This window comes from Vipera ursinii (assembly GCF_947247035.1).
Source record: "Vipera ursinii genome assembly, chromosome: 6".
In the NCBI taxonomy this organism is placed as follows: Eukaryota; Metazoa; Chordata; class Lepidosauria; order Squamata; family Viperidae; genus Vipera; species Vipera ursinii.
Genome location: NC_139515.1, coordinates 76,437,690 through 76,464,279, shown reverse-complemented (window position 1 = coordinate 76,464,279; position 26,590 = coordinate 76,437,690). Strand labels below are relative to the sequence as shown.

The window sequence follows — 26,590 nt, the reverse complement described above, 5'->3', positions numbered from 1 at the left end:
CTGCATTCATTAATAAAATCTGAACTGGTGGAAAAGACTGAGAAAAGATTTTAAGGCTGAACAATGTGCCCCACTGGCCTATGAAATAGGGATAGTTCGCACAAGGGGGCAGTTAGTCATTTTATAAAAAGAATAGACTGGAATTCAGTTAACAGCTCTAGCAATATTAGCTTAACACAGACATCCTAGCATAGGAAATTGCAGAAATACATTATCCAACTGATCAGTTAGCAGTTGTGATAAAGTGTTTTGGGTACTATAGTTCAGGAAAAAAAAAAGCAAACAGTGACAAAATCAGGTACAAAAGAGAGAAGGATGTAAGTCATAAGGTAAGTAGAATTTTTCTTCCTTGTTAGTAATAAAATAAATGTAGATAATACTATGAAATTAAATGGCAGAGGTGATAGGAAACATTTCTTTATAGGGCAAAAATGGCAAACAAAATTCACTGCTACAAATTGTAACTATAGTTACAAAAGTGAATACTTATAAAAAGAGATGGGGCAATTCTTACTGATTAGCCTTACAAAACTACTAAATTCACAGATAATCTGCTATCAGCCACAATGGATTTAGATTTAGATTTTATTAGATTTATATACCGCCCTTTTCCCGTAGGACTCAGGGAGGTTTACAAGGTGTTTAAAACATCAATACAAAAATTAAAAAACAATTAAAAAACAATTAAAAATGGCTATCCCTGTACTCTTAAGAGGCAGTTTATATCATCATAGTACTTTGCTATTTAGCTCAGGTTAGACGCTGCACAATTCAACAAACACCCATTAACTTATATATAATACTACTAAAACTCTTGTTTCTGTTTGACACTTTGTAGCCTCCAATGCATCATAGAGCAACAATTTTTGAACCAACATACTTTTTAAATGGACCAACTTGCAGAATGAGTCCAAAATCTGGGATCCATGATTCCTGTGGGATTGAAATTTGACAAAGTTTTAGTGCCATACTTTCTGACTACACTTTCCAGGAACTTATAGCTTGTATAGCACAGTGGCCCCCCAACCTTTTAGGCACCAGGGACTGGTTCCATGGAGAAAGCTTTTGGTTTTTTTTTGGACTGGAGGGGCGTGGTTTTGCGTGTTGCCTGCATCCCACGGATGGGGCTTCCCTTTTTTGCACAGCCTGGTTGTTGGCATGCCACGGCCTGGTACTGGTCCACAGCCCGGGGGTTGGGGACCCCCAGCATAGCACAAGGAAAGTTGGGAAGGGCATATACCTACTCTGTATCCAGCCTCCCTCTGGCCCCTACACCCAATTGGCTGGTAGCAAGATCTGACAGGCGACCACTGGCAGCTTTGAAACCATGGTCCAAATTTTAGATCTCTTAACGGCAATGGCTAATAAGGGAAGAATAAGGGAGTAACGTGGATGCCTGTTGGTAAGATAGGGCTGTTTGAGTTGAGCCTTCCTTCCTCCCTTGGGGACATGCCAGAATGAGAAGCAAGATGCAATTTTCCTTGTGGTCCATGGCTCCCATAGTTCTCCCTTTCCACAACAATGTGGCAGGCAGTTCCGCAGGTCACCTGGAGGAAGAAGGTTTGTGATTGGAGGGGAAAGGTGCAAGCCTATATTACATTTGGAAAGAGGAAGGACGAAGGAGTGACTGGGAGGCCTGGCCAATGATAGTTGAACCCTTGAACCCTCTTCTTTTCTTGTGGTAGGCCCCTCCCTTTATTCTCCCTCCCCCTAGCAAAGTGACAGGCAGTTCCATGAGGAGGAGGAAGAGGAGGAGGAGGCAGCTTCCCCAGAGCTCTCCAAGGTCATAAGGGGAGGGAAAATGATGCAGGGCTGTATTATATGTTGAAAGAAAAATCACCCAACCAGTCACGGGCTGTCTAGCTGTTTCAAAAACAAAACAAATTCTCCCTTCCCTCTCCCAAGTGACCTTAGCTACAGTTTTTCTGGATATCTTGGAAAAACAACTGCTGCTGAAGACTTTTTAGACTACTTAAGACATCTTCAGTGAGATGCCCACCAGACCAACATCCTTCCTGTTGGCTCTCTTCTTCCTCCTGTTCAACAGGGGTATCAGAAGGCAAAGAAGGACATCTGGAGATGTAACCCTGATCGGACTGTACCGACTGTCTCTGAACTTTGCAAGCCTCCTCAAATACCAGCTGTTGCTGTTCATCAACATCTTCTTGGCAAAGGGGCATATCCGAGGGGACGATACTTTGTTGATAGAGGGAATACATCAATCCCTGCAGTTGTTGCCTCACATCATCTGGCAAGGCCTGCGGATCTGAGGATAAATCCTCTTGAAGAATGACATTATTTCTTCTTGGGATGCTAGCTTCCATCATAGGCACACTTTCTAGCCAATCTTCATTGGTCAACAGTTTTTGACTGAGTATCTCTTTTTCTTCTGCAAGGGCAGCTGGCGTGACCACCTGAACAGAAGGTGTCTCAGCAGGAGTGACCAGAGTTTGGAATGCTAGATCTTCTTGTGACAGATGCTGAGGTGTCAATTTATATGCTCCCAAGTCACTTTCATTAACCAGAAGGCTGACTAAGCAATAGCTACTGGGGTCAGGTTCCTTTGGAAGCAGTTGCTTCTTGAGAATTCCTTTCCCGGGGAATATTAATTCTTCAGTGAGTTCCCCACTCAGAGATTGTAGATCCCCTTCATCCTCACGGCAGACACATTCACTTTTAAACCAATCTGGATGCTCAGCCTGCCATGCCTGGAATTTCTGCAAAGCCTCCTTCAGCTGTTTGCCACAGGGGCTTTCGGTGTACTTTTCAGGCGAGATGGCTGGGATCTGATGCATTCGCCCTGGCTCAAATTTTTCAAGATCCTGGATTAGAAAGTAAATTTCCTCAAATTTATCCATCAGCTGATATTTGGAGGTGACATGGAATGGGTCTGGAATGTCACTCTCATTGCTTATGCCCTCAAAGTAGCAGATTAAATACAGTCCAAAGCAAGCTGGCTGCTTAAAGTCGGGTAAAATCAGATTCAGTGCTGGAGTGAACATGTCCCCTGTTGGTAGCAGGTGATCTTGCTTCAGATGTACAGTGGATTGCTCGTGCCCAAGCATAGCCTGCCACTTGGCTCGGGTACCTCGGGAACACAAGATGATAATCTTTGAAGACAGCTCTTCCATTTTCTGTTTCTGCCGAGTAAGCCAGCACATCGCTCCCATCTCAGAGATCTGACGTTCCTCTAGCCGGTCTAGGATGACCTCCGTACCACACACTGTGATCATGAACTGAGCAAATTTCAACACAATGTCTACATAGAGCTTGTGATCAGCAGAATACACAATCCAAACTGTACGTGGCTTGAGGTGTGGAGGAGGTTGCAACATAGGGGTGACGTCTGGAAAATCAAAAAGTTAAAATATATAAAAAATGTAATATTATAGCTGCTGCCCACCCCCGATACATGGAAAACAAGGAGTACATGAAATAGGACTGTTACTTGTCTACATTACTGCACTTAATATTAAAACAATTTTTAAAGTCATTAGCTTCACTTTAGTCAACTAAACTTTATCTCTAGTACCAAATTTTTAATGTGGAAGATATTTTATTTCAGAAAATAGCAATCCTTGGTGTAGAAACTTATTTCTCCTGCAAAAAAAGTTGTGTCAGTCCTTGATATTGATATAAACATTGCCAAGCCGATATTCAGCCACAGAAATAGATGAATAGTTTATAACTCTATAAGAATTGACTTTGCCTTTGTTTGTGTGTATGTGACTGAAAGCACACATGCAACTTTTTAGAAAACAAAGAGTCAATACTGTCCTCTCTCTGAATCTAATCCATGTACTTAGATTATAAATCAATGCAGAGTCATAGAAAGTAAAAGTTCTCTTACCCTGGAGTTCAAAATCACAGTTTTTTGCTGCAGAATTTAATTCTAGGAGGGAAAAAAGAACATAGAAAATGTCAAAGAACGTAACTTGGATCAAAAAAAAGTTCAGATACTTTTCAAAAAGAAGGGATAATGATTCAATGACTTTCGTCCTGAGACTCAAGTGCAAGCAAAGAAAAGCAGGATCTGGAATTGGAATTTAAGTTTTCCTTGACACAACTGGGGAAACATAAATGAAATGCTGAAAAAATGGCGTCAGATTGACCAGGAAATTAAGATGATTGGCTATCATTAACAATGGGTAGGATAAAGCCTTCCAACTGCATCACTTTGTATCAGTAGGCTATCTAAATTTTTGTTGTGATTCAGGGTCAGCCTGTGGGTTCGGCAGTTGGGTCGGACGACTCAAGAGGAGGAGGAGGGGGGTGTTGAAGAGCTTGCTGATGATGGCCTTGAGGCTCCGCAGAGCCCTCAGCCAGGCCCCTCCCACCTGGTCACGACGGAGACCCAGCTGTGTGAGCCTGACAGCGTGGATGAAGATGACCCACAGCTGGCCCTGTTCAAGGACGCCCGACGCAGGAGGCAGTCAATCAGGAGTAAACAGAGGAAGGCAATGGGGCACCTCGGAAGGAGGCAGAGAGAAGCCACGCCCTGAACTGTATTTAAGGGGAATGTGTGGGAGGGCTGGTTTGCTGAAGGCAACCGCTTGGATAGTTCCTGTTTCATAGCTCCTGTTTCATGGTTGGTGTCTTGTCTTGCTCTGTTTTATGTTAATAAATTTGGCAGGCTTTATTCCAGCCTCTTGCCGTTTGTAAAGGGGTTGTCCCTGCTTTTGCTGCAGGGCCGGTAGCAGGCTGGTACAGAACAATTTTGCCCAAAAGGGCTGAAATTGAGCATGAATTTAAGTTAACACAAGTATGACAGAGCTGCTTATTTCCTCTCTTCTCTTCTTCCTTGGCAGTTTTCCCAGACTCTATCCTGCTCCCCCCTGTTGAATATCATGGATTAACAGGTGGGGAGACAAAGGGCAAAGAAAGATATACCTGAAAATTAAGCCCTGACCTGATTAGCCTCTTCCCAGCCTGCAGTTCTCTACAAGATTCAGCCTGTCTGCCCAAACCTGAAGTGGTTTTTTTTTTGGGGGGGGGGAGCTTCCAGGGTGAGAAAATAAATGTCTGCTGCTCCTGCACAAATTTGGTCCAACTCAACACCATTCCAATAAAGTTCTGAAGACAAAACACCTCTTAGACCCATTTCTAGAACCCACCTTACCTTTTTGTCTTCGAGTAAGGCAGATTGCGGAAGCAAGAGCTGAACCAACTAACAGAACGCAGATGATAGTGTGGGTCCAAGGTAACCCCACTGAAAATGTATCTGAAAAATAATATTAATAAAAATGATAGGTCGAGTCATCAAACCAGGTAATAATACTCTACAGAATGTCTTGATACATTTTTAACAAACATGGGCCACAAAATAGTAGAACAATTTATTTTATTGGTTCTGCACGAAGCTATTGTGTTATTTAATATTTCAAATTCCAATCTTCAGCTTAATCGGATTCTCCAAAACAATGTGGTATAACAGAGGACACATGTAAGTGTGGCCAGGCATCACGCAAATTATTACTGCATCCACAAAAACATTAACTTTCAAAAGAAAGTTCCTTTTGAGAGTAGGGTAAGCTCCTGCAATATTTTTTTTTGATTCTGCACAGAGCATTCAACCCCAAGTCCACATTTTGTGGTACAAAAGCAACAACAGAATCACGTTTACTCTTTCTGGGAGAAAGGACAATTTGTACCCCTTCAGTTGTTAACCTTAAACATATACTCATGGGGGTTGCTAAACCGAAGGAAAATCTTTTAGGGTAAAAGGGGAGGGAATTTGCTAAATCATCCAGATATTATACTTCCTTCATACTCACAAGTTTAAATATATTTCTGTACATTAGAATACATGAATTAGGGGAGAATCCAGTTCTTAAGCTCTTGTTCTATAGAAAAATTGACTTTTTTTCTAACTATATCAAATCACTTTAAGAGTATATATGCACCATTCATTCCGGAATGATCAGCAACACTTAAAGCATCAGCAGAAGAACATGGGATTAAAAACTGGTGCCTCTTACAGTCTGTAGCACAGGCAGGAAAGATTGGCTGGATCTGGAGAAAAAGAAAAGAAAAGTGAGGGTAATTATAGCAATTAGTTCAGTGCTCAATCAGCCACCAGATTTAAAAAGTTAAAGAAAAAAATAGCTTATGTAGGACTACTATTTTCTCTTGGATACATTATATAAATAAAATGTAACATATTATACATTATTAGACAAAACAATGTACAATAATATATTAACATGTAATTATACTACTATGCACTATAATGCATTATATTATTATATACAATATACTATTAATATAGTATATTAACAATATACTATATATAACAATATAAGTAAAGCTTATTTATTATTATTATTTTTTGTCCCATCAAGTCAGTTTTGAATGCTGGTGATCCCTTGGACAGGTCTCTGCAGTTTTCTTGGCAAGATTTTGAAAGTAGTTTGCCACTGCCTGCTTCTTCCTAGGGCTGAGAGAGGGACTGGCCAAGTTCACCCAGCTGTCTTGGTGTGTAAGGCGGGACTAGAACTCAAGTCTCCTGATTTCTATGCTGGTGCCTTAACTGCTACATCAAATATGCTCTCAATATAGATAGTATATTATTATTATTGATGATGATTTCTGAATATAAACATATAAAGATAACAGACCAAATATAACTTGTAGCTGGAAAAAAAGAAAATGTGGAAAATTGATGTGACAATACCAGGGGATTGTAGAACAGAACAGAAAGAATTGAAGAAGATCACAAAGAAAATTGAAAGATTATGTTATAAACTGGCTGTGGTTCTCCCAGGGGTTATCGGCACATTGGATGTCATAAAAAAAAAAAAATCTTAGATAGCACTTAGAAAATCTGTACATTGACAAAATTTTCATTTGTCAATTACCAAAGGCCACACTGCCTGGTTCTGCACATATACTATACTGATACATTATGATTATCCTAGGTTCTTGGGAATAACTTGATGCATATGAAGGCCAATTATAAGCTTAAGAACGGACAACTGTGACTTCACATTGATGTGAACAGATAATAAAAATACTTCTCAAGGTACAATTGCAATTGAGCACTGTAAAACTCATTATTTGGGATGGGGTGATTTTTGCCAGAACTGTAAATAAACACCGGTTTCTGGAATAATGTGGTAGATGGTTACATGACTGCAGGTGTGCTGCAAACAGCCGTAAATGTGGGCTGATTTTGAGTGTCTAAGATATTGTAATTTTGAACTGTTGCTAAGCAATCACTTGTTAAGTCAAGGGCTACTTATATTCAGAAAAACTAGGCCAAAATCCACTTACAGTTAACTGAATGTGTTATGTTCATAAGCCTGTCTTCATAATAATCAAAGTTTTTAAAAAGGCGGGCAACATTTGTGCGGCAATGAGCAGGTTTGGAATTTTAGTAAGATGAATGTTATCCCAAAACAGCTGGAATGACATGCATGGCTGATCATGAAATTCATATCTATCAGAAGGCAAATAAATGAGATTGTTCCCCGTATCTCCTCTGGCTAAGACCCAGTTAATTATCCTAAGTGACCTCTGTTTTTTTACTGGGTAAGGGGACAACTGTCAAACAAAGGGCTGGAGTACAACCCCCTACCTTTATTTTCTAAATATATGTATGGGAGGTGAAGAGGTACTTCATGATCTTGGAGGTAAAGCTAATGTTGGAAAATGTCTAGCCAGTCAGAGAGGAGGGATCAAGCAGGGAATTAGCCTTGAATCTTTGTGTGGCCATAAGAGATCCAGGACTGATCTCCCTAAGCTTTCTCCCTAAGCTTTCTCCCTAAGCCTTGGTGGAGCAGTGGGCTAATGCCTCCTTAAGTAACACCAGCTGCCTGCAATTAGTGCAGGTTCGCATCCCACCAGGCTCAAGGTTGACTCAGCCTTCCATCCTTCCGAGGTAGGTAAAATGAGGACCCAGATTGTTGGGGGCAATAAGCTGACTTTGTAATAATGCTGCTTGGGGGTGTGTGTGAAAACCCTAATAAGCAGGCATATACATAAGATGAAGGCTACTGCTAAGCTTGTAAGCCGCCCTGAGTCTTCGGAGAAGGGCGGGATACAAATGGAATTAAAATAAATAAAAATAAAATAAGCTTCATAGAACCTTGTCTATCTGTTCTCAAGGGAAAGCAACCAGTTTGGGAGATTCCTGTATTATAGGCAGAATCTAATAAAACAGTTAGCTTGAGTCCTATTTTGTAGATCTGATTACTTGTGCCTGACAGCTGGCTTCCTAATGTCTATCTATACACATGCTGATTCTTTGACAACACAATAGAAATGGCTTTTAAAAATCCTTTAAAAAATCATCTTTCTGTAAGTTTTTCTAAAAATTCCCAGAATAGTCTACAGTCTTCGCTGAGGTCCGTCCATATTTAGCATCTAGATGCAGACAAAGTCCTGCAGAGTTAATGCTAGATTAAAGGCTGACACTTTGCTTTTAATTTAAAAAAAAAAACACCTAAAAAAGTGATCTGGCAGTTGCCACGAGAAATATCCATAGGCACATGAGCCCTATATTGGCTACAACCTAGCTAAGAGTGAAGCAGATGTTGTCTGAAGCAAAAAGCAGCATGCAGCTGATTTTCCTTAATTCAGTTCTGAAATGAAAGGACTCTTTTTCCTTTTGATGTTTCTTTTCCAGTTTCTGCCACTTCAAAGGAACATTCCTTACTTTAAAAGACTGCAGATGCCCAAAGAACGAAAAGGAGAGAGGTCTCTAAAATAAGTGAATCAACACTGTCATCTCTGTTGCCGCATGTTAACAATTCAGGATTCTGTCAACTAATTTATGACCACCCAAACCCTGAAGTTTTGGCAGGTGAGTTGAAAAGCTAAGCACTACAGGGACAACTCGGTATTTGGATGGGAGATTATTGGGAAATCCCAGGACTGGAGATAAAATTGGGAAGTCAAAACATCCCAGAAGAAAGCAAACCCATTTTTTTACTGTTGTTTTATGGATGTGTCTATTTGGTCATCAGAAGCTGAGCTTGACTTCTGGAGAACATCCTTATCTCCAGTTTTCTCCCTCCCATCCCCACCAAGGTAGTCCTTGAGTTATGAGAACAACTGAGCCTAACATTTCTGTTGTTGAGCAACATGGTTGTTAAATGAGTTTTGTCCCATTTTACGATCTTTCTTGCCACAGTTGTTAAGTGAATCACTGCAGTTGTTAAGTGAACCATGCAGTCATTAAACAAATCTGGCTTCCCCCATTGACTCTGCTTGTTGGAAGCCAGCTGGGAAGATCAAAAATGATGATAATATGGCACCCTGGAGAGGACACTGCCTATAAGTGCTATGTGCTTAGAGCTTGAACCATTGTCAGAGACCCCACATACCCACTTCACAGTCTGTTTCTGTTGTTCCCCTCTGGGAGGAGGTTTTGAAGTATTTATAGCAGAACTACTAGATTCTGGTATGAGCCAGCAGTGTGCTGCAGCTGTCAAAAAAGCCAGCACAGTGCTAGGCTGCATTAACAGAGGGATAGAATCAAGATCACGTGAAGTATTAATACCAGTTTACAATGCCTTAGTAAGGCCACACTTGGAACACCACATCCAGTTTTGGTCACCACGATGTAAAAAAAGATGTTGAGACTCTGGAAAGAGTACAGAGAAGACCAACAAAGATGATTAGAGGTCTGAAGGCTAAAACATATAAGGAACGGCTACTGGAATTCAGTATGTCTAGTTTAATGAAGAGAAGGACTAGGGATGACATGATAGTAGTGTTCCAATATCTCAGGTGCTGCCACAAAGGAGAGGGAGTCAAGCTATTTTTCAAAGCGCCCGAAGGCAGGACAAGAAGCAACGGATGGAAACTAATCAAGGAGAGAAGCAACCGAGAACTAAGGAGAAACTTCCTGACAGTTAGAACAATTAATCAGTGGAACAACCTGCCTCCAGAAACTGTGAATGCTCCAAAACTGGAAGTTTTTAAGAAGAGACTGGACAGCCATATGTCTGAAATGGTATAGGGTTTCCTGCCTGAGCAGGGGGTTGGACTAGATGATCTCCAAGGTCCCTTCCAAGTTTACTACTATTATGACTATTATGGTTGTTCCTTATGCCAGAGGTCACCAACCCTTTTCGTTTGCTGGTCCAGAAAGAGAGGCAGGCACTGTTATGGCACACATGTACACACAAATGGGCCACGTGCGAGTGCCCATACGCACGCAAACAGGCTGTGTATGTGCAGATGGGGCCACATGAGCATGAGTGCCGCAAATGGGACAGCGCTAGTGCCAGCGGGATGCTCAGGGTGGCACTAGCGCTGGTGGGACACTTGGGGTGGTTCTAGTGCTGGTACAATGTTTGGGGGCAGGGCAGTGCTAGCGGTGGTAGGATGCTTGGAGCAGCATTAGTACCAGTGGGATGCACAGGGGCAGGGCAGGATGCTCGGGGCGGGGTGGTGGTAGCACCGGCAGGATACTCATAGCAGTGTTAGTGCTAGTAGGATGCTTGGGAAGGGTGGCAGTAGTACCAGCGGGATGCTCGGAGCGGCGCTAGTGCTGGTGAGATGTTCAGGGAGGAGCAATACTAGCACTGGCGGAATGCTTGGGGACGGGGTGGTGCTAGCACCGGCGGGATGTTCGGGGGCAGAGCGGCACTAGTGCTGGTGGGATGCTCGGAGCAGTGCTAGAGCCAGTAGGATACTTGGGGGTGGGGCGACACTAGCATAGACGGGATGCTCATAGCGGCGCCAGTGCTATTGAGATGTTCGGGCGGAGTGATACTAGCACTGGCGGAACGCTTGGGGACGGGGCAGTGCTAGCACCGGTGGGACACTCAGGGGCAGAGTAGCACTAGTGCTGGTGGTATGCTCGGAGCAGCGCTACAGCCGCTAGGATGCTTGGGGGGGATGGGGCGGCGGTAGTACAGACTGATCATTGTCACTTTTTCAGTGCTGTTGGTCACTAAATCAAGGTCAACCTGTAACTGAATGTGACTATTAACATGGAGGAAATTATTGTTTTATCAGAAGCTAATAAAGCTAAACCTACCTCCACTTTGTATTTGCAACAAATCTTCAAGTTCCTTTCCAGCTTGACTGTGACATTAAGGCGCCGCTGCAGACCTTTCTGCAGAAACCAAGAGGCACAGTTGAGACAGGACCAGCAACAGCGGTGTGATTAATCTAAAACAGGGGTGTCAAACTCGCAACCTCACGTGATGTGTCGTAATGTATCACGACTTTTTTTCCATTACCGGCAATGGGGTGGGCGCAGTTTCATCTTGACGCATCCGGCCTGTGGGCCGGCAGTTTGACACCCCTGATCTAAAATACTGTAACTGTGGAGTAACTAAGCAGGCTCAGAAATAGAAATCAAGGGGCAATTGCATTTTATCATAAAGCAGTGAATGGATTCAGGACAGCTCCCATGTGGATGTGAGTGGCAGCTGTCGTAATGGTGATGCACTTGTGCATTTTTCAATAGCGATGTCAACATGAAATCAAGTAGCATAGCATAATCTGGAGTGGCTGATCAAACTTCACATACAAGCATGCGGCTACTTGACTAGCGTTCTGCTGCTGAAAAAGCAAGAAATTGCGGCTTCTTCTATTCAATTATTCTGAAATAGTTTCTCCTTTTCCAATAAACAGCAAAAAAAATTCCTTGCTTGCTTGGAAGCAGTTCTGGTTTAAAGGCATATTAAGTAAACAGATTTTTGCTCAGCACACCATTCAAACCACTTTGGAAAAAAAATCCCTTAATTTCCTAGGAAATAAAAGTAGCATAAAATTCTAGATTCTGACACGGTGAAAATGCAAAAGCTGTCCCAATCTCATAAATAAGCAGGTGTCTAACTCTCACAATCTACTATTTATGTCAAATTCACATTTGGCAGTAAACAATGTTTTTAAAAGACTCAAATTCAAGACATGCTAGCTGTTGTTTTTTTTGTTACTGGGAAGAGGAGAGTTCTGATGGATTGGCAAGTAATGGCACTGATAATGAGGAAGTGCTAAAGTAAAATTAAACGGCTGGAGGAGAAAATACAGTGGAGCAAAACTGATTACCTCTGAAATGCTTTCCGTGGCCCTCTTGCACTCCTTTTTATCCTCCCGAAAACTGATTACATGGATAAAATATGTGGCTGGCATCTTTGCGGGGTCAAAGCTCAGCACCACAGAATGATCATCTAGACTTGTTCCATTAATTCTGGGTTCCCACGAACTCCCTAAGTGCAGAAAACTCATCAATGACACCAAACGGCACTGCTTAGGGATGCACCCAAACACCTGAAAAAAGCATACCTATTTGTAGACACGGTTCTGTTTTTTTCATGGTAGGATGCGTGCAATCTGCAATGAAAAAAACAAACAAACAGATTGCATCTGTGTTCTGAAAGACAATACGGGTTAAACTGGATACTTCAATTTGCAAGTAGCCTAAAAAGAACTACGCTCAAATGTAAGCCAACTATGAAAAGATTATTGGGCTAAAACTATTAGTTTTACATCATTAGGAAAAAAACACCCTGCATTTGAATTACAGAAGATGTAATGTATTTTTTTTAAGAAAGCACATTTCAGATAGCTTCTACAAAGTTCCTTCCACAGACTCGCATTGTATCATCTAGCAACTTCCACAAACATCCACCAATGTACTAGAGCAGGGGTGTCAAACTCAATTTCATTGAGGGCCGCATCAGCATTGCAGTTGCCCTCAGGGGGCCAGGTGGGTATGGCCAGGGTGGGCGTGGCCTACTGGGTGGGCGTGGCTAGAGTGCGTATGTCCTACTGGGTGGGCGTAGCCAGCTCTACAACGTTCGCATGAAGGGTGCCTATGGGTGCCTGGGCAGGAGTGGGACAGATCTGAAGGAGGGTCTCTGGGCTAGGGCCAAGGCAGTGGGGGCCGTTCCCTCACTGTTTCCAGGATGGCTTCGTGGGCCGCATGAAATCACTTCGCGGACCGGATCTGGCCCCCGGGCCTTGTGTTTGACATGTCTGTACTAGAGGCCTTTATATCCCTGTTTGGCACCCCGGGTTTCAGCGCCATGTTGCCTCTACTCCCTTCCTCCCCAGATGAGTGGCTTTAAATGCCATGTGTTGGAGGTATTCTCAAAGAAGTGGCAGGATTCTTTTATCTGGTTTCTCTCTGCTCAGAACTAGTTCATTCTTCATTCCCCTACTTTTATTTTTTTAATTTTCCTCAATGTGTTTACTTTAAGCACTGCAAACTGCAACTTTGAATGTGCAACCTTCACACTATGTACTGTAGACTTTGTTTATCAGTAAATTCTTCTTCAGGATATCCTAGTGTCAATTGGCACAACTAAGGATTCTTCATTTACATCTCTTTCAATTCCATTTTTTTTATTCTTTCAGGTAAGCTTCTGCTTGTGTATATTTTTTTCCAAGCAGATAGGTGCCAACCACCTAAATTTTGATCATATGACACAGTGGTGGGATTCAAATATGTGAACAACTGGTTCTCTGTGTGGATGCCACTTACAGAAGTCTATTCTGGGCCTGGGCAACAAAAAATTATCTTCCGGTTCTGCCAAACTGGTGCGAACCGGCTGAATCCCACCACTGATGTGACCACAGGGGTGCTGCAATGGCTGTAACTTGGTGGTCTGGATGTAAGGAACATTATTTCAATGCTGCTGTAACTTTGAACAGTTGCTGAATAAATTGTCATTAACTGAGGATCTGTATAGTTCTGAGGCCCTCATAATGGTTACCCATTGCTTATCACCTTCCAGATCAAGTATTGAAATGTGCTATAGTATATAGGGCTGCCTTTAAAGACTATACAGAAGATACAGTTGGACAGAATGCAGCAAGCAATCTGCTTCTAAATATGTTGGCCATATAACACTGGCTCTGTGAGCACCCATTAACTTCCTTTAAGCTTCCTGGTACTATTCAAAGTGCTGTTTTGTATATAAAACCCATTATGGCTTAAAAACCAGATATTTTCATGACTGCCACCTTCAGGTAGAATCAAGCTATCTGGGGCTTTCATCCTGAACCAGGTTGTTGAGACTCATCCCCATCAAGTTGGGGGTTGATGTCCACACATTTTAAAGTAGCCAAAGTTGGGAAGCGCTGATCTAGGAGTGGATTGTCAATAAAAAATCTGTAAATAAATATATCATAAAAGTGTCCCTTACTTGGTACTGTGAATGGCTTTGATCTCCTGTTATAGTCCCCCGCAGTACTTAATTTGGGCAAATGATAGACAGTTACTTGGTACATTTGGCCTGGCTGTACCTCAAAACGGTTGAAAGAGAAATTCCACTGAAACAATATGAGGAGAAATCTTTTAACAAACATGCAGTGAGTCAATGAAGTGACTTATAAGACCGAACAGGTATGAAATTCTGTACTAGGAGAAAGAAAAGAAAATTCACAAGCCAGAACTATACGAGCACTTAGGCAGAGCAATTCATTTTGTTCAGATCTCTAGTTATCTGGATTTGAAAGATCCCTGTTTCATTTTCCATGATTTGGGGAAAGAAAAGTAAGGAGTTCTTTCTCCATATCCGCATAGAAATTCGTTTCTTTCACCAAATGTGGAAACAACATATTCTAACACAGGCATTTTTTTTCCTGCTTTCCTACAATGAAAAGGAAAAGAGGATTCTCTTCACAATGCAAAATCTTGTAAACATGAATTCATATTATTTTATTTATTTATTTTATTGCATTTATATCCCGCCCTTCTCCGAAGACTCAGGGCGGCTTACAAGCTTAGCTTACAAGGTTATGTACAAGATACCTAACACAGCTCTATCCTAAACAAATGTTAGTTTTTAAAAATAATCTAGGACAAAGGTCCCCAACCTTTCTGGCTCGGTGGCTACTACTCATGTAAGTGGAGCTGTGTGCCTGCATACTCTCATCCGCCGTTTGTGTGGCCTGGTTCTGAATGGGCTGTGGCCTGGGGGTTGGGGACCCCTGGTCTAGGAAGTAAATTCACTCTCTTTCCCATATTTCTGATATAACACAATGTACAGTGAGAAAACGGTGATGTTAAATAATAGATTAAAAGATGTTATAGGCTGGCAACTGGAGTCATGGGAGAGAAAAGCACTCTGGGGTAATCAAGTATATTTGCTTCCCATGAATGTTTTTCAGTCTGTGACCTCTTATTCCAGGACATCTAGAAATATTCAGCCAGTGCTGTTAAAAGTGAAGTTGCGGCACTGTGTTCTATCCCCTCCTTAAGCTGAGGAACACAACATAGCTGGTGCTTTTACATCAAGCAGAAATGGGAGCAGCAATAACCCAAATGTATAGGTTTAGCTGTTTCCCTGCTTATAGCCTGGCCTTTTCTCATCCCTTTTCTCATTTTTTTTCTGCACTGCAGCATAAATCATATAGTTATTCCAACACTAGCATTTCACACACAATAGAGACTATACCAAGTCATCTAAGCTTACTGTATGTAACAGATCATGTTCTTAATTACAGGGCTTTTCTTAAGCACCAGGTTATTCTTTGGCTAGCAAATGTCATACTTTATATAGCAAATATACTGTTATTTATTTATTTACTTTACTAAATGCACCAGGCTGCCCAACCCCATTGCAATTCTGCTGGATTCTGAGGAGGCGAAATATAAATTAGTAAAACATTCATGATCGCTTACCCGGCCCCCATTGTCTGGACGGACTTGGAATGTCAAGTTATTTTGAAAGTCAAACTGAGCGCAAACCTGCCGATTACTGCTTAATTGTACTACAGCCAATTCCACTCCTCTGAGATATATAATGCTTGCTATTGTTGAAGAGAAGAGAAGACATAAAAACATTGGTAAAGAGTTCTCTCTTTGTATCCTCTGGTCATGCTGCAAGCTAAACCAGAAGAAGATTTATAATTTACAAACAGCATGCAGGAGGTCAGGACAAATGTTTAAAAAAGTATTCCTTCCACCACCATCACCCCAACTGTGCAAAATTAAGTTATAGTGTTCAGTCCAGGAAATGGAGAATCATGGGCTACAAAGACCAATGATCACAGTCAGCATGAAGCAACAAAGACTTGTTCAAACATTTTGATTTTATTCTATGAAAAAAACCAATACATACTGACATGCTATACTGCCATTTTAATATTCATCCCCAAATTACTCTAAATTTTTACATTTTTATTCTGAACTGTTGTTATCTGAAAGGAAAACTACCTACTACCCAATAATTTACTTTTAAAATTGGAGGGTACCTTGGATTCACCACAAGCATAATAATACAGAAAGATTAATTTTTTCTCTATTTTTTTAAGTAAGTGTTTTAAAATCAGGGTTATGTTCTTTTGAATAACTTTTGAATGAATTTTTAAAAACATCACCAGTTCATATTGTTACTAACCTCCTAAACTAGCCTCTAAAACATGGTGGAGATAGTTCTGGCTACTATAACTTGTATAATAGATAATACAACATTTTTTACATGCCGTAAAAGTGCAGTTCTATACTGATTTCTTGCTCACGTACCATCAGTAGCCACTTTCCAGTCTATCTTCAGCACAGGGACCAATTTCCCATCTTCAGCAAGAAATGTATCAATAAATACGTCAACAGAACTTGGAGCTGAAGGAGTCCATTTCCAAGGAAGGAGCCAGCTCTCATCCACACAATAACCTACAAGTTTGATGGAAATTAATTCAGTCCCACTTTTGAGATAGCAATTGATTTTCCTTTGGACTATAACATTCTAGCTGTGATGCCTCCTCTCAAACTTTCAGTGCAGCACAAGCTATCAAATACTATCTGCTGCATTGCAATGCTCTTTAGAAAAGCTAAGAAAAATAGAATTAAAGGGTGAACCAAAGTGAGCTTACACATGTATTAAGTGTCCATACTGAATAGTCAATACTCCACATAAGCTGCTATGCTTCTTAGCAAAATGTGCTTTCTTGTTGTTGTTGTTAGCTGCGAAGTCGTGTCCGACCCATCGCGACCCTATGGACAACATTCCTCCAGGCCTTCCTGTCCTCTACCATCTTCTGGAGTCCATTTAAGCTCACGCCTACTGCTTCAGTGACTCCATCCAGCCACCTCATTCTCTGTCGTCCCCTTCTTCTATTGCCCTCGATCTTCCCCAGCATTAGGCTCTTCTCCAGGGAGTCCTTCCTTCTCATTAGGTGGCCAAAGTACTTGAGTGCTTTCTACTATTGACTAAACCTCTCACCTTCTACCAGGCTTCCCCAAATTATCTCCAGATGTGCATTTTCTAGAATTTCTAGCCAATTCTGATAACTCTGTAAGATACCAGGTTGAGAAAGGTTATTCTAAAAGATAATATGTATGATGAGATGTGTGTTAGATGTGGCTGGACACATGTTATTTACAGTAAGAATTCCATAGTAGGGTATACTCTAAAATGGATTATTCAGAGTATTGTTACATTTCATTCCTGATATAAAGGTGCACTTTGGGTTAATTTTTGGAAAAACAAGCTTATTATATATTTCTTGATTTAGAGAAAGCATATGGTAAATGGAATAGGATTAAGTTATGGAACATTTTATGTGGATATGGAGTTGGAACTTTAATAGCTCCATAGAGTAAAAGTAATGTATGAGAAAAATAAAGCACACATGAAAATCAATAGAATGACTAGTGAGTGGATAACATTAAGCAGGAAGACATATGTGAGATATTCTCTTCTTTGTTTAATATGTTTGTAGATGTGTGTATAACAAATGTTTGGAGTGACATTAGAGGTGATTGGGGATGTGAATATAGGTATACTTTCATATGCAAATTATGTTGGTCCTGAACTCATTTGAACCAAACATGAGATATAGATACCTTACACTAACATTCCTCCTACTGAAATATCAATCTTATAAAATGTTGGACAGAACAGAGTTAGTATTACAAATCTAAAATGAGCAAAATTAATTAAGAGTGAAACCAAAAAAAGTGCACTTACTGTTTCGTACAAGGCAGCGTAAACCCTACAGGAGAGAGCATAAATATGTTACTAAAAAAAGTCTTAAGAATCATACAGATCATGAATGCTTCTTCACCTCAAAATGGGTATTTTTCTCATGTATATTTTCAGCTCAAAAAACTCCACCCCTCAATTTAACTGATTTAACTGATATTAAGCTTTACAGACACTTATTTATTAGTTTACTAAGCTGGGTATTTATTACATGATTTTTCACCTGCAACCACTTTAACATGTTTAAAAAGAATGTATTTTTTCTTTGTCATACATGTGATTATAAATGTATTCTGAGAAACAAATGTAACAAGCTGTGTTGCTGAATCATTATAAGAAGGAAATACAGTATTATCTTGTTTATATGCAAATACTCCTATAAAAATAGGCAGAATAGTTAACATAGATCACAAAGATAAAAATGGTTGACGTTTATTTTCCTGTTAATTCTACTTCTCTATGAATCGACTGTTTATTGAAAGTGGAGTGACATCTTCCCCTTTGAAATCCTAAAGGTTCAAATAAGTAGCAGAAAAGTAAGCAGAATGTCCTAACGTACGAACAAAGAATGATAAACACAAGAAATCTAGATACTTTAAAAAGGGATTGCGTTTTGATTATTTGGTTACAATCACCATTTTGATATTGATGATTCCCCCCCCCCCTTATGGTTGCCAAAAATTCCTAGGGTAATTTTATGTGAAGCACTCAACTCTTTAGCTTTTCTATTCTTAGGAAATATTGACAGAGTGACTGAAATGATTATTTAGTCAATCTGTGTGTGGCCCTCTAACCATTTCAAAAAAAATCCCCAAAGTTACCAGGACACCATATTTTTACAAGTGAGTACGATCCTATTTTGATCCTAGTTCACACGGAGAATGTTATCTTTCTTGACAAAAATTCCCAAATGTCATCTGATGGAAAAACTTTACACTGTACTAAGAATCATTCACAGATACATGGAGGGTCAACCTAAAGTACCATATGATGTCTCCAATAACATTCTGTCATGGTGTTCAAAATAAACAGTTACTACCGTATGAGTAGTGATTTTGCAGAGCTTATAAACTTAAAAGAAGTTATTTTACTGTTATGTGTTGACGCATACTTCCCATACATTGCCCCAACTTCCAAAACTGTGGTTAGGGATGTTTGCATATCTGTCCTTAATCACATCATTGCTGTGTGATTTCAGAAGAAAGAAAGAAAGAAAGAAAGAAAGAAAGAAAGAAAGAAAGAAAGAAAGAAAGAAAGAAAGAAGAATTGTATAAGTTTCTGTATGTTGTTGTGAAGTGTCAATGCATGTTCTTCACAATCTGTTTTAAGACAAGCTTGGCAGATAAACAATAATAAAAGAACTTACACACCAAGCAGACTAGTGTTCTTATGTGCTTTTATCTATATTCTGAAGTTCCCAGTGACTTATGCTTGTGCTAGATTCTTCCTAGAATCCTACACTATATAAAATTCTCAAAGTTAGAATCAAATTATAGAGTTTTAGAATCAAATATGTTAGGGCTAACATTTCAAGGCTGAAAAACTACCTCCAACCATTAAATGGAGGTGTACACTACTGTAGTTTGTATCTCTTGGTTGCTGTCTAGTAGTTCTCTGCCTTCCTATAGCTCTAAAAGGCATCAATATTTCTTTAAAAAGCAATGCAAAACAATATGCTTGTTCCATGCATTTTTCTTTGCAAATTATACTGCATGCAAGTCATTTTGTGCAGCTTGATTTTTATGTTTGTAGAGAACACCTTTGACAGTAAATATAATAATTCTGACAGGCAATATTATCATTTGGTTTAGTATTAAGATTCTTATTAAGGAATGCAAAAACATAGGGAGAAGTCACATGCTTGCAGGGCAGTTAAATATGTTACTTTTGGGAAGGATCATTTCCTGGAGTGGTGGTTTGTTTATCCCCTCAGTTCCTTTTAGCACCATTATCAGTAGCACAAGTAGACAGAGAACTATTCCCACAGCACCTGTCTGCTGTAGATGATCTTCTCGAATATCTATAGATGAATTGTAAACATATTTTATAAAGACCAAATAAAACACCATCAGGTCAACTATGACATTCAAATAATAGAAAATGAAGCTATTTACTGCATTAGATTGAGTCATATAAGAAAGCTTTAAATCTTCCTGAAGTTTCTGAAATCTTTAAAAATTACTTTAAAAAACCTTAAGACATTTTTTTTAGCAAGAGTCCTTTTAAGAACCCATCTCCCCCCACCTGTTTTATAGCTTATTTTTATTCTTAAAAATTTGCAGATCAAGCTATTATTTAAAAAAGATTTATTGTCTAGATTTAAATTTGGGAAGACTTTAAGGAATGTTAAAATTTTAAAAATAAAATAAAGCTACTATCAGTTTTAAAAAGATAGTCCTCAAGTTATGAACATTTGTTTAATGAGTACGAAGCCTCATTGAAAAGTGACTTACGACCACTTTTATTGTCATGTGATTGCAATTTGGACTGTTGGCAATGTTCTCCCATTTATGAAAGGTTGCAGCATTCTGTGAGCATGATTGGGAACTATTTTTGTAATTTTCTGGCAAAAAAATCCATTGGGAAAGCTGGATTCACTTAACATCTGTGTGATTTGTTTAACGACCTCTGATTTGCTTAACAATCTTGGGATTCGCTTAATGACTGTTGTAAAAATTGTCATAAAATCAGGTCTGACTCAACTTAATGATCACAATGCTTTAAGATGGACATTCCAATCCCACTTGTGGTTATAAGCCGTGGTCTATCTGTACATTTCATTTGCTCTTCTAAAGAGTCAATTTAGTCTGTACTTAAATGTAACACGGGAATAATTTAATTTAGCAAAGTAATTAGACATTTTTATCCTCAAAATTATGAAAGGCATTCTTCATTATTAAAATTATTGTTTTTATGCTTCTTCCAATAATTCACTGGTTATGATATTCTGAAGCTTATTTTGGTTAATAGGTGCTACTAATAGGCCACTTACAGTACACGAGTAAACATAATGTTAGAGGAAGTAACTTTACAATCTTACAAATTAATTTTTGCAACCTGGAATTCACACTGTGTACTCATGTGAATAGTGAAGTCATATTTACTAAAATATTAAATCAAATCCTTTATTTAAACATATTTAAATTAATTATATACATTATTTTCAATGGAACTAAGTATAAATGCACATATTTATCATAAAGTAATTGGAGAAACATGACATTAAGCAATATTACTCTAACTAGTTCACTTTGCTTACTGAGGGTAAGAAAGAAACGTTAAGGTCACAATTAATCACACAATCGCTATCTCTACTTTCTATATACATTTTCTCCTGACACAATTGTTCCCTTTTTACCATGCATATTCAACATAGATGGTCATGCAAGAAAAACATGGACAAACTGCACTATCATCACTGGTTAAGAAATTTACTATGTCCTCATCCGGAAGTTAACAATCTTGGTTTCCTACTATTGTACAATTCATAACAGATGTGTGACTGCTGTTTTGTGAAACAACTTTTAGCTGCTTGAATTAGTCTTGTCTCATTTTGGAAGCAAGACTTACTTTTTGGGGTGTGCGTTGCACTTTCAGTATTCTAGGTACAGGTAGCCCTCCACTTATGACCAACGTTATGACAATGCTGCAAAAAAGTGACTTACAACTGTTCCTTGCACTTACAACTATTGCAGAGTCCCTGTAGATACATGATGGCAATTTGGGCACTTGGCAGCCAGCATGTATTTACAATGGTTGCAATATCCTGAGGTCACACAATCACAATCTGTGACTTTCTCAGCTAGCTTCTAACAAGCAAAGTCAATGGGGAAAAGCTGGATTCACTTAATGACTGCAATGAGAAAGGATGCAAAATTGTGTGTGGTCATGTGACGACTCAATAAGTGCACTACTTGGTGACAGAATGTCTGATCCCAGTTGTAGTTGTAAGTTGAGGACTATCTATAGCTTTTTTTTTCTTTACTACTCCTAAGTCTAGTGTTGGGGCTAGATTTACCATAGCACAAACATTTCTTTTTGTTACCAACTAATGATCATCCAAATTTTTGCTACACAGATCTGATAGTTAAGAGAAGATAATTGGCTAAGTAGACCCATCTTTCTTTCTTTCAACCTGACCCAGGCCTTGCAAGGCCTCTCCCCCTGCCTTATAACCCTCTTTTGTTTTTTTAAAAAAAATTCTTTTAGACCGAAAACTGTGGAAAACAGTTAAAAAAATGTAATTGCTGGCATCCATTCAGGAATTAAGTAATAGTTGTTGGTAATGTTTATATATGTGGATGGGTGCAGATTTTTTTAAATAAAAAGAAGCAAACATAAATATATATTGTTACAATTTTAACATTCAAACTATCATTCTAAGAATGCTATAAATATATGACCTTATCAGTAATGTCTTCTGTAATTGGTGAAGAGATAGATGGCTCTCCCCTCAGGCACTGAGATACTAATGTTGGAGCTCAGGGTTTGAAGAGATAAATGGGTATATTTATGGACCGGGTACCTGGTTTTTCTTGATTTTTCTCACTTTTTCTTTTTGAATTAGTGTAGTTCTAATGTTTGTGTTTTTATCACTGTTGATAGCCATCCAGAATTGTGTGCTACAAGATAGGTGGCCATATAAATCTTTTAAAGAAACAAATAATGCAGAATTAGTGAAAACATGAAGACTATGTAAAGCAGGAAACTGAATACAACATCTGAAGTACAATTTCAGCTGTATTATTAAGCTTATCCTCCTCAGGAGATGGCTATACAGATATCCTCCATTTACAACTTTGACTGTTCAAAGTTACAAGAGCACTGAAAAAAGTGACTTATAACCGTTTTTCACACTTACAACCCTGCACAGCATCCCCATGGTCATGTGATCAAAATTCAGACATTTGGCAACTGATTCATATTTTATGTTGGTTGCACTGTCGAGGGGTCATGTGATCACCTTTTGTGACCTTCTGACAAGCAAAATCAATGAGGGAATCAGATTCACTTAACAACTGTGTGACTAATTTAACTGGTGCAGTGATTCACTTAACAGCTGTGGCAAGAAAGATCATGAAATGGGGCAAAACTCACTTAACAAATGTATCATTTAGCAATAGAAATGTGGGCTAAGTTGTGGTCATAAGTCAAAGACTACCTGTACGATGATCCCTAATCTAAATAAAACAAATATATGCATGGTTTGTTTCTGATGACTCTTACACAATCTGATTAATTTTATTTGTATTTACTGAACACAGACATACATGTACACATGTGCACTGAATGTATGCTGGATACTTGTTTATATTAATTTTTTGAAATGCTATTGCTTGTATTTTTGTATTAGAAGTTATTATGAGATTTTAAAAAATGATATAAAATGTAGAAGAAATTCACTTTCAGTGAAAATATTTCTTTTCCATGAAAAATATGAACAAGAGTATATTTTTAATACATCTCTTTACCTAGGGAATACACAATATGCTTTGCTGTGATACAGCTGCTAAAAAAGCAAATACCATCTTGGGATGCAATTAACAGGAACACAAATTCCAGGTAATAATCATTCCCTGATCAGACCCAATTGGAAATACCGGATACCAACTCTGGATACTGTAGCTTAAAAAACAAGTAATAACTAAAGCAAGTTGAAAGGACTGCATCTAAGGATGAGGGTCTGAAAACTGCATGAATAGGAACCCTAAAACTAAGGATCTGTTCATTATTTATTTATTTATTTTATTTTATTACATTTATATACCACCCTTTCCCTGAGGACTCAGGGCGGTTTACAGGGAATTAAAAACCAACAATACAAAAGTTAAAACCAATTTAAAAAAGATTAAACTTAACCCTGTGCAATTAAAACCCCAATTAAAATAAATTACTCCTCAGCCTGGGCCAGAGAGCTCGAAGAGCCAGGTCTTCAGGCCCCGGCGGAATGAGCGGAGGTCAGGGGCAGTCCTCAGCTCTACTGGCAGCTGGTTCCAGAGGGCAGGCGCCCCCACTGAGAAGGCCCTATCCCTGGGTGTTACCCGCCGGCAATCTCTTACCGGTGGGACCCTGAGCAGACCCTCCCTGTGGGAGCGCACTGGACAAAGGGCATTTGATGCCGGCAGCAGGTTTTCCCTCAAATACCCCGGACCCAAGCCATGTAGGGCTTTATAGGTAATAACCAGCACCTTGAATTTCACCCGGAGGGCAACCGGAAGCCAATGCAGCTCGCGGAGTAGAGGTGTTACATGGGAGTATCGGGAGACCCCCATTACAACTCGCGCGGCCGCATTCTGCACCAGTTGAAGCCTCTGAGTGGTCCTCAAGGGCAGCCCCATGTAGAGAGCGTTACAGTAGTCCAAACGGGAGGTCACGAGCGCATGAGTAACTGTGCGTAGGGCATCTCGGTCCAGATAGGGACGCAACTGGCGCACCAGGCGAACCTGGGCAAAAGCCCCCCTGGTCACGGCTCCTATGTGGTCTTCAAAATTGAGTCGTGAATCCAGGAGGACGCCCAAGTTGCGAGCCCTATCAACGGGGGGTAACACCTCACCCCCCATCGTTAGAGATGGAATAGTCTGGTTAACCCGAGATGCCGATATGCACAGCCACTCAGTCTTGGCGGGATTGAGACGAAGCCTGTTTCTCCCCATCCAGACCTGGACCGCCTCCAGGCACCGGGACATCACATTTGACATTTGACTGAAGAGACATCAAATAGCAATCTTCAAATACTTGAGGGGCTATAGGGGAGGGAATGGATTTCTTCATCGCTCCAGAATAGAGCCACTAAGTTACCAAATTAAATCTTTATTGTGGTCATAGACCAATATAAACTAATGGGTTAAAACTGCAAAGGAAGCAGGTTCAAGATAAATATTAGGACACACTTTAGGAGTGCTTTAGCTGGGAGCCAGTGCAACAGTCAGCAGCAGGTGAGTTTTCATTTATTACTTTCATTGGAGGTCTTTAACACCTGGATGGTCATCTGCCACAAGATTCTAGTTGAAGATTCTAGACCGGTAAGAAGACATTGTATTTTGGATGCTCCCTGGACTGTTGCTGTTGCTTATCTGTTGTTATTCGTATATGGCCTGGACTGTTTATTCGGATTGTGTTTTTGTTTTTACACCTAATAGTAAAGTATTTTTGTTTATCACAACTCAGTGTATCTGTGTGGTTACTGTGTGACTCTTACTATTCTCAGTACGCTTTTGCCTGTGTAGGTTCCTGATAACTCAAGAAGCACTTTGCTAACACTAGTCTAGTGAATCTTATAAAGCAGACATGTCAAACACAAGGCCCGGGGGCCGGATCCGGCCCGTGAAGCCATCCTGGAAACAGTGAGGGAACGGCCCCCACTGCCTTGGCCCTGGCCCAGAGACCCTCCTTCTGCCAGAGACCCTCAGATCTGTCCCACTCCTGCCCAGGCCCCCATAGGCACCCTTGATGCGAATGATGTAGATCTGGCCACGCCCACCCAGTAGGCCATACGCACTTTAGCCATGCCCACCCAGTAGGCCACGCCCACCCAGGCCACACCCACCTGAGGGAAACCGCAATGCTGATGCAGCCCTCAATGAAACTGAGTTTGACACCCGTTATAAAGGGTTGGACCCAACGACCTGTAATTTCCTTTCCAGCTGTATGATTCTAACCACACACATGGCCACAATCAGAGAAATAACACCACCTTCTAGGGCACAGGTGTCCTTGGCAACTTTAAGACCTGTGGACTTCAACTCCCAAAATTCCCCAGTCAGCCATGCTTAAAGTATACATCTTAAAGCAGCCAAAGTTGAACACCCTTGTTCCATGGTGTTTTGCTAATAGGAAAATAGACTGAAAAACAAAACCCAAAGGTCAAAACTGCAAGATCGGGAGCTTTTTGGAAAGATCAGACGATCCACAAAAGCTTCAGAAACGCAACTGGTACACTCTCAACCTGCAATTGACGCAGAAAAAGGCGAGAATCTTGCCACAACTTTCTCAAGGGCAGGGGTCGGCAACCTCGGCTCTTTTATGACTCGTGGACTTCAACTCCCAGAATTCCTGAGCCAGCATAGCTGGCTCAAGAATTCTGGGAGTTGAAGTCCACGAGTCATAAAAGAGCCGAGGTTGCCGACCCCTGCTCAAGGGAGTTCAAGGCAGAATCCGCTCGGCACGTTCAACGTCCCCAACCGGGTGACTCCCAAAATGTTCAGATCATCCGGCAGGCCCAAGACAGGAAAGGCTGCTTCACACACACACACGTCTCTCCGGGATACAGTCCGTTACGCTTTAGGGAAGAAAGACGCGTGTCCCTCCGTCCTGCTTCCCGCGGGCTACCACGCTGTGCGCCCGTCCGGGCCCGACTTACCGGCTGGGAACAGTTGAAAAGTGGCGGGGCGCTGAGGAGAAGCCTCAGCCCTGAAAGCCCAGGGAGCAGCCCCGCCAAGAGCACGAAGGACCACGAAGCGTCTGCCCTCATCCTCCTCGACGCCGCCGCCGTCCCGCTCCCGAAACGAGACCACCAGCCTCATTGACCCGGCTCCGCCCGCCTCTGGCTTCCGGGACGAAACTCGAAACGGGACGCCGGGGTGGAGTCTGAGGAAGCTCACCTGAGGCGGGGCATAGACGGGTGGGTGGGCGGGTGGGCGTGGTCGCTAGAGGAGGTGGAGGGCGCGCACCGCCCATTCTCGGTGAGGGGGCGGCGC

General features: G+C 40.7%; 1 protein-coding gene across 2 annotated transcripts; it reads right to left on the bottom strand.

The window, feature by feature from the left end:
- Positions 1-406: 406 nt before the first annotated feature.
- On the bottom strand, positions 407-26,590 carry IL17RA (interleukin 17 receptor A). 2 transcript variants are annotated; one of them, XM_083365736.1, is made up of 12 exons: positions 26,254-26,590; positions 17,880-17,904; positions 16,436-16,582; positions 15,593-15,720; positions 14,112-14,238; positions 12,247-12,294; positions 12,010-12,170; positions 10,991-11,068; positions 5,904-6,012; positions 5,120-5,221; positions 3,851-3,892; positions 407-3,346 (listed from the first exon to the last, which is right to left on the bottom strand). In XM_083365736.1, exons 1-12 carry the CDS (start codon positions 26,362-26,364, stop codon positions 1,911-1,913), a joined length of 2,514 nt encoding a protein of 837 aa, XP_083221862.1. In that variant the 5' UTR covers positions 26,365-26,590; the 3' UTR covers positions 407-1,910. The 2 variants fall into 2 exon arrangements, with proteins under 2 accessions (XP_083221862.1, XP_083221863.1); XM_083365737.1 differs by having other exon boundaries at positions 5,979-6,012.